Source organism: Biomphalaria glabrata, chromosome 12, assembly GCF_947242115.1.
Source record: "Biomphalaria glabrata chromosome 12, xgBioGlab47.1, whole genome shotgun sequence".
NCBI lineage: Eukaryota > Metazoa > Mollusca > Gastropoda > Planorbidae > Biomphalaria > Biomphalaria glabrata.
Genome location: NC_074722.1, coordinates 23,618,789 through 23,627,809, shown reverse-complemented (window position 1 = coordinate 23,627,809; position 9,021 = coordinate 23,618,789). Strand labels below are relative to the sequence as shown.

The 9,021-nt window shown below is 36.9% G+C and overlaps 1 protein-coding gene across 1 annotated transcript; it reads right to left on the bottom strand.

Moving 5' to 3' along the window:
- Positions 1–1,492: 1,492 nt before the first annotated feature.
- Positions 1,493–7,614, bottom strand: LOC129922149 (interleukin-17F-like). The gene is made up of 4 exons (XM_056006896.1): positions 7,336–7,614; positions 6,549–6,690; positions 5,687–5,842; positions 1,493–4,606 (listed from the first exon to the last, which is right to left on the bottom strand). Exons 1-4 carry the CDS (start codon positions 7,381–7,383, stop codon positions 4,431–4,433), a joined length of 522 nt encoding a protein of 173 aa, XP_055862871.1. The 5' UTR covers positions 7,384–7,614; the 3' UTR covers positions 1,493–4,430.
- Between the last annotated feature and the right edge of the window lie 1,407 nt (positions 7,615–9,021).

Genomic DNA, 9,021 nt, shown 5'->3' with positions numbered 1-9,021 from the left:
ATAGTATTAAGCGATTTTCTCCTTAAATAATGATGTTTACAAAAGTTATGTTAGCATAAGAAAAAAAAAGAAAATATGTCTTCCGAGCGCAACATTTAGTTTAGAAAAGAAGTTCTCTAGACCTACAATTTCGATCCGTTTCATTATGTGATTCTAGTCTAGATATATCATTTAGATCTGGTCTAGATTTATATGGCTTTCTAGATCTAAATCTACAATTCTAGATTTAGTGTAAGTCTAAATGATCTAGATTTAGCATTAGTAGATGGATTGATGAATACAGATCATTATAAGGCTTATCTTCTAGTCCTAAGATCAGTGAGGAATGCAGTATTGTCCGTGGCTGCGCAGCCCCAGCTGTGACCTACATATTTTGCCACAACTCTGGCAAGCATAACCATTGTCCGCAGGTGATTGATTTAGATTTTCTTATCGCCGTCTGCGTCTGTTCTCGGCAGCGGATTTTCTTTTGGTCTCAAATGTGTGTCCCGCGGCCTTTTTGAGTGACCTTTAGCTGTCTCGTTCTGAGGCCGCATGTAACCAGGTGCTCTCTTCTATGTCAGCTAAGGAGAGTTGTAACATCTGACATCTCAAGAAAGAGTCTACAACTTTAGCACTCCTCAGCACCATCAACGAATTAGCACCTTCAGCACCTACATCAACAAGAAGAACTCGTGACACAGACTAACAGTAAAATACAAAAAGGTTGGATAGAAAGCTGTCGACTTTTCTCGAATTGCTGTCCTCAGATAACGAATCTGTCCAATCTGGTGCTCGGTGAGCGCCTAGGAGATAAAAGGAATCTTTGTACAAAATTTCAGGTGATTCTTTATTACAAAAAAGAATTTCTTGATCAATCCATTCCATTGGCCTCCTTCAGTCGTAGAACAACTATGGTTCATCTCAGAGCACACTTCCTCGTGTGGCTGTGGAGCCCTATTTTGGAGAGACACTCCCGTCCACAGATAGCGCAGGTTAAGGTGGCTTTTGCTTCGGTGGTAGAGGAGCTGGCCGTTTTTCGGATTGTGAGATGAAAGCCTGGGCATTGTTTATGGTCGGAACGATGTCACCCACACAGCAGTTCCCCCCTCTCCGCGCAGCTGATGTGACCAAAGGAACGGAATATCCAATACAGTTTGGGATCAGTAGCGCCGCAGGATCTGCCAGGTTGTAGCACGGTGTGCCACAGTCTGCCTAAGGATCAATCAGTGGTAACTTAAAAACATAAACTAGATTTTTTTCCAATGTATTTTCTAGTGTATTTCTGCGCTTGATGTGGAAAAGTATGTAGATCACAGCTTGGGCTGCGTAGCCACGGGAAATACTGCATTTCTCATTAATCTTCCGTCCCGAAGACATGCCTAATTATTTATTTTTTTAGTAATAGTTAAAACAGAAGGTTATTTTTAATTAATTTTTTTTAAACAATACTGCACATTCAAACGAAGGAATTTTGTAAAATATTTTTTTTATTGAGCATTAGAAGAAAAAAAAGTCACAACCACGTGGTACATAGCAAAAAAAAAAAAATTGTGTTCAAATATATTGCAGCATTTATAAGATCACAATCACAATGAACATTTAAATGTACAGGCAAAACTAAAAACTGAACAATTTCGTAAGCAGAGCCTGAACAAATAAGTAATGAAGCATACAAATGTCTGAGCACCATATCAAAATAAATTGAATCACTATAATCCTTATAAAAAAAATGTATGTACATTATAATCTGCCAACATGGCATACTTACTGCACTGACTCATAATACCAGAGCCAAAGTTTTAATGTAATAAATATAGGTTATATAAACATGAATACATTCTGAGTTGAGATTTTTCTGGATTTCAATCAGGTTAAATAGCATAAGGTAGAATTGTTCCCCTGTGCTATAAATCACAGACAACAAAAATAAAATGTTGTGTACAAAGTCGGGCAGAAATGGTGTTCAAAAAGTTGCAAGATGAACAATCTACAGACTTGAACTTTCTTACGTTGGTTCAGGTGCATGTTAAAGTGTTATTTTGTTCATGTGTTAAAATGAAAACGAAAAGACCCAACCCTACATATATTTGTTATAACTATTCTAGTACAGACATGAGATCTACCATTGGAAATAGTAGTACAGCAAATGTCATATCTTAAATGTCCTTACTAAATGGAATGAAAGGATATAACATTAACTAGAAACCAATACAAAGGACAAGAATTCATCTCAAACAAAATGTATTGCTTTGACTTACTAACAAAAATATGGGTGCTGTTACAGTGGAAATATCTTAGAATTAAAGCACTGAACTCAGTAACAATATAACTTTAGAAATCGCTACAAAGACTGGAGTCTGTGGCCAAATTACGACCACATAAATCTTTTCATTTACCAGTTTGTCTACGTTATAAAATGTGATACTATGGTACATTCTTTATTCAAACATTGGAGGTCACAATGTTTAGTCATTGAAACTCATGCTTAGATAAATAAACATATTCGTTAGTGTATTTACAGGAATATACTACGTTTGGCTTCTTTATGATATTGTAGCAAGGCGCCGGGGAAATTAAAATGAATTCTGCAAATTAAAGTGAAGAAGTTAAAGTCTAAACATGGACACTGAAGTTTTAGTGGCGTCTTAAAGAAAACAGCTGTACATCTCGTTAGTATAGTGATATGATTGTATACGTTTTCAAATAAAATCAATTCTATATCTACTTTAATGGAACAGAAATGCAGGAAAATACTTCAAAGCATAAACATCGATATAAATATAATAAATAAATATTTCCAGATTATATATTGATTACATGTTGGGTCAAAAATATATAATAATTAATAGAATCACAACTCTGGTTTTGAACGAGGGTAGGGAAATGAGTGGCACACCCATAATGCCTTATGGAGGGTAGCGCTTAGGCTGTCCTAGTTCTGTGCCCTTGTTTTCTATTTCTCCCTTTTTACAACAAAGGGGACTTCATCTAATTACAAAGGGCTGAGCGAAGTGGACAACGCAAAATCTCCACATTTTTTATTTTTTTATTTTTTTTTTGGGGGGTGTGTCACTAAGACAAAAATGTTTTCCCTTAAAAAAACAACGAATAAATAAATTCTCATTTTAAAGCATAGCACCAAGATTCTAAGGTAATGGCTAGAACACACAACAGAGCATTGCCCCCAGCGAGGCATAGTTCTAACACATCCAACATTCATATACTATCAACATTTGAGCTCAAGTAAAATCAAATATAAATACAATGGCATTGCGGCTGCAGGTCCGTTCGAGACTGACGACTAGGAACGGATGAATAGTGCAGACACGCTACAGTTATCACGGGAACGATATCATAGTTCTATTTATACGGATATGGGATTTACAAAATAACATTGGGCAACCCGGGCGAGTTTAACCCCATGAGCGAATCGTGTTATGACCTAATAGAGTGTGTACATTTTCAATCGCTAAGATCTAGCCAATTCCTTGTCCTTACCAATAGAATGAGTGGCTGTTGGGTGAGGGCAAAGAAATGCGCTGTAATCTCAACTGGACATTAACATGAGCACACATAAGACAACGCAAGAGGAGGGAAGGAATACAATTGAGGATAAGACCGCCCCTCTCTCTTTGTCTAGTTCTAGAGTTTAACTAGCAGAGGATGGAGAGAGATTGATAGAGAAAAGAATGAGAAAAGAACAGCACCATGTCACGCGCACCAATCAGATACTGTATCTAAGTGCATGTACAAAGTCTTAATGAAATGTAACTTATTGTAAAATTAGCATCCTTCTTTTCTTAATCGAACTGCAATAGACGATGTTGAACTGTCAGGCGAGAATGAAGGGAAGAAGAAACTATTTGCTTTAGTTGTTCAAATACTTAAAATGATCAAATATCAAACTTTGTGTTCAGTTTAGATTCTGAATAGGGAGGAAACAAAATGGCAACGCAAACTATTAACTACATAATAGTTTTAAAGATGTGCAAATGTGTCACTTCATGGGCGTGGGTTGACTTATAAATGCATTTTAAGGCAGTGAAATCTCGTAAGATAATACATTATGCTAACATATATTAATTAATAATCTTATTGTTGTAATGTAACATGAGTTAAATGCGAAAAAATACATTGGACGTTACTGCTGGATCTTAATAATATAACTTTTACGTAACCTTTGGACTCTCAAGCCTTATTTTTTGTTTTATGTTTAAAGTGTGTACAAGATTACAATCTAAGCTTGATACTCTAAAATATACTTTTTAATGCAATGCCTTTTTAAACTAGTGTCCCTCTAGACATTGCCTAGCACTTCCGCTCAACACACCGATCTTTTACTTGGCGGGATCACATCCTAAGTTTGTCAGGCGATTGTTCAGTCCGAGTGAGAGTCGAGGATGTCAGGCGATGGTTCCTTCCTGTGGTCAGTCCGGTTAAGTGTCGATTTAATTATTTACATCGACGTAGCTCTTGTGGTTACATGTACAGCCGACATTGATCATTATCAGTCGCTTCCTCAGACCAATCTTTCCGTTACGTTTGCGATATTTCTCCTGGATCCATCGGGCGTACTCCACTTTTGAGCACTTTGTATCGCTCTGGAAATCTTGTTTGGCCAAAGCTAAGAGAGAAACAAAAGAAATAGAGGTCAGTGTCAAACGTTTGTACGAAAATGTATAACAGATAATGGAAAACTTATAAGAATTGTGTACAGCCAGCATCCAAAGTTTGATGAGAGCATTTTGGTTCCATTCCATTTGTGGGGTGGGGATAAGAGCTTTACGTGTTGTCTCTTGGCATGTGAGAAATGATATGTTGTTTTTAGTTCGACCTACATCTAAGGCTACTCAGCCTCCGTCTATTAATACCAAGTCTCTATGTAATAATACCCAGTCTATTAGTAATAATACCTAGCCTCCGTCTATTAATACCAAGTCTCTATGTAATAATACCCAGCCTATATCTTATCTTATATAATACAGACGTTACTTCAAAAAAGAAGATGATTACGTCCTACGCGTCATGCATTTAGTCATGCATATTAACCAATGACTTAAATTCTGCCAAGTCACTGGTTTTCCTGGCTAGCTCAGGTAACCCATTCCATGCTCTAATAGCACTAAGGAAGAAGGAGTATTTGTACAAATTTGTCCTAGCATATGGGACGAGGAATGTGCCTTTATCTTTGTGTCTTTCAGAGTATTTTATTAAATTTTGTTTTTGTATTTGAAGATTATGGTTCAGTGTTTTATGTATTATTGCTACTTTACTTTTGAGCCTTCTGTCCTGAAGGCTTTCTAAATTTAGTGATTTTACTAAAGGTGTTACTCTAGTCAAATGTGAATATTCGTTTGTTATGAATCGCACTGCTCTATTTTGTGTCTGTTCTAGTTTCTTAATGTTTTCTTGAGTTGAGGGGTCCCAAACAGAGGATGCATATATGTAATAATACCCAGCCTATTTGTAAAAATACTCAGCCTCCATTTATTAATACCCAGCCTATATGTAATATATACCCTCCATCTATTATAATATCAAGCCTTTATGTAATAATACCAAGCTAAATGTAATAATACCCAGCTTCTATCTAATAATATCCAGCCTTCATCTGAATTTGAGCTTCCGGCGCTTACGTCAGCAGTCTTAATGTTTATACCACTCATCCAAATGCCCCAATCAAAAGGTTGCTCTATCAACTCACCAGCTGCTGTCCCTTGTGTGGATGTTATATTGAGACACTGCTGAGCTAGACATTCGGCCTCCACAAAGGTCTCTGGGACTCTGTTTGGGTTCCAGACGAGACGAAATCGCCAGGGGCAGGTACTTGTGACGTTATTCTCTATCTTCACATCCGACGCTGAAAAATAAAATTCGATACTGCTATTTGCATTGTATAAAAACCAAAGAGGAAAGCTGACAATTTGATAGGGAAATATCTTTTTATCACCAAGAACTGGGGGGTTAGGTTCATTATCGAGAGTCACATTGTTTGATTCTATGAGATAATGGCCCTATAATGACTTGTATAGAGACCTGCCTGATCTGGAAACAGCAGTGCATTTCATTTCAGATTCTGCACTGGTTAGCTGAACCCTCCAACAGGAAAAGGAAAGCGTCAAATGAAATAGGCCCTATAATTGAGCTAGTCGACGCGTTTATAATATATTTCAAAGCTGTAATTTGGTTTAGCTTTATAAAGAATGTCACAGAACAGAGAAGCGAAAATTGTAAACAGACAAAAATAAAAAAGCAGGTGACCCAATGGCAGACCCCGAATGCGATGGATTGATAATGTGGAGGCAGATCTACAACAGCTAAAATGGAGAGATGTGTTGAAGCAGGCCAGAACCCTCCATGGGCAGTAGCGCCACTGGGATGGATGGATGAATAACCAAAATCATGTTAAGCATTGAACAAGACTTCGGATCATGTGACCTGAATCTATTTCACAATATGTTGGATCATGTGACCTGAATCTATTTCACAATATGTTGGATCATGTGACCTGAATCTATTTCACCAAACAAGGGTCCATAATTCCAGAGATTTATAACGCTGCCTACCTTCAATCCAGTTTGAATATTTGTCTCCTGACCTGTCCACTATCATGTGTCGGTAGGTATGGCGTAATTGTTTAGTCATGAAGAATGATCCGTCCATGTTTTTGATTTTTTCATTACACATCACGTGACTGCTCAGCCATATCTGTTGTCATAAGACCAAAAAAACAAATGAGTACAATCCAAAATTCGGCATTTGTCTTTCATTCCAGTGACCTGATTAGCGAGGGGAGGTAATTAAACGACATTTGTCTTTCATTCCAGTGATCTGATTAGCGAGGGGAGGTAATTAATAGAATTTTTTTTATTAATCTAAGTTTTCATCAAGTTTTCATCAAGACTAATAATGAAATAGATAGAAGTTGAATTGATCACCTTTTTCTCCGAAATTTATTTTTTCATATTAGGAAACTGTATACTATAAGTACTTCATGTTATCTTAGTAGACCGTATAGTTTTAGCGCATACGCTGTTTCTACCCTAGCTTGATTGACTGTTTAGTTTTCAACATAGAAATAACATCTACCACTGGCTATCAATCACTACCAATATCAATAATATATAGAATAAATAGAATTATAGACTTCATTTTGCTATTATTACTATAAACCTCTATTAAACGTTGGTAGCATACAAGTTTATATTAGCTTCTGGTTTGGTTTTACCTTCTAGTTATCTATCCATTTAAATGTTTGGTTTTCTTTTTTTTTAGATCTAGTTTTTTTCCCTTTGTCTTCTTTGTGCTCTAGTGGACTAGAGAGTTATTCTAAAAATACGAATAGAATCTTACCATTGCCAGGCAGAGCACAGAGACTTGATAGACTGTGTACATTGTCATTGAGACTGTAGAAAGGTTGAGTGGAATTTCTTTGTCTACTTTCCTTTTCTCTTAAGAAAAAAAATCGTTTATGAAATCCTATTGGTATTGAAGCTTTAAATATAAATATGGATATGTGAATCAAATGTCCGCACGAGATTCGTTAATGCCAGAAGCTGTAAAACTTTGGAACTGTGTTAATGAAAGTTTCAAGTTATTGTTGACTGTATCCAGTGCAGTTATCAGCTCTAATCAGATTGATTTGTTGGACACATCTCTGGTGTTCACTTCTTTTATAGGGACAGTGTGTGGAAGATTAAAATAGAAAATAAAAATCCGTCTTCCTCGATGCATTCTTTTTCACGATTTATCGACCCTTCCCCCCCCCCCCCAGTGCACCCAACGTAGGCAAGACAGGGGGGCCCTATACCATGGCCTACTTGTAGCAGGTAATTGTCCAATGATTTTCTTTCCAGCTGAAATGTTATTGAATCAAGGGAAATCACGCTGACGTGTGGTCCGTTACAGTAGGAGGAGGATTCCCTGGTGTATGAGGCCAGCTCGGGAGGAATACATGAATAACAGAGCGCTAGCTACATCTAAATAACAAAGTGAAAGTGTTCTCTCTCAATCTCTTGAAACTTTTCCAGCATTACATTAGAACAGCAAACATATTCACATTTTAAGTAATAGTAGAGGGGACGCGGCGGCTGAGTGGTAAAGCGCTTGGCTTCCGAACCCGGGGTCCTGAGTTTGAATCTTAGTGAAGACTGGGATTTTTTATTTCGGGATCCTTGGGCGCCTCTGAGTCCACCAATCTTTAATGGGTAACTGACATTAGTTGGGGAAATGTTAAGGCGGTTGGTCGTTGTGCTGGCCACATTACACCCTTGTTAACTGTGAGCCTCAGAAACAAACGGCCTCTACATCATCTGAACTATAGATAGCAATGTCTAAAAGGGAAACTTGACCTTACTTTCTAGTAGTAGTAGAGTGTGAGTAGTGTACTAGACTTTCTCGCTGTTCTAATTGGAGCTTATTGGAAAGCTCAACATAAGATGAAGACTATATAGACATTTTTTTTTTGTTTTCAGGTTTTTCTAATAAATATTTTTACCCATGATTTTCAAATCTATAATCTTAAATTCCCACAATGTAATGACTTTAAAAAGTTGCAGAGAAGTCTCTAGGGTGGATGTTAGCCGGTGCGAAAAACTTAGGATGTCATCCTCATCCCCCTTTCTTAAAAAAATCTTTCTAAAATAAAATCTGAGATATATTTGTGATGTTGAAATATACAACAAAGATCGAATTACCGACACTCATTGATGGTTTTTCTGAACTTTGGTGTCCTTTGCCCGCGGTTCGGCGAACTAAGCACCGCCAAAGCGACGCCACTGAATTAGTACAACGAGAAATCCCATTCATTTCTATAGAGATGTATGCAGTATGAAAATGTAATCAATGGCTTTATAAACAATTTGAGTTGATGTTTTTACTCCCGATTTCTGCCATTTCATAAGCTTCCATTTTTTTATAATGAATTATATCTCTTTTTTTTTGGCGTATTCTTTAGGCTTTATGATATGATCGACTTTCTTTCGTAGACACAATGGACTATAAATAGGTACATATATAAATACATTTTAAACACACACA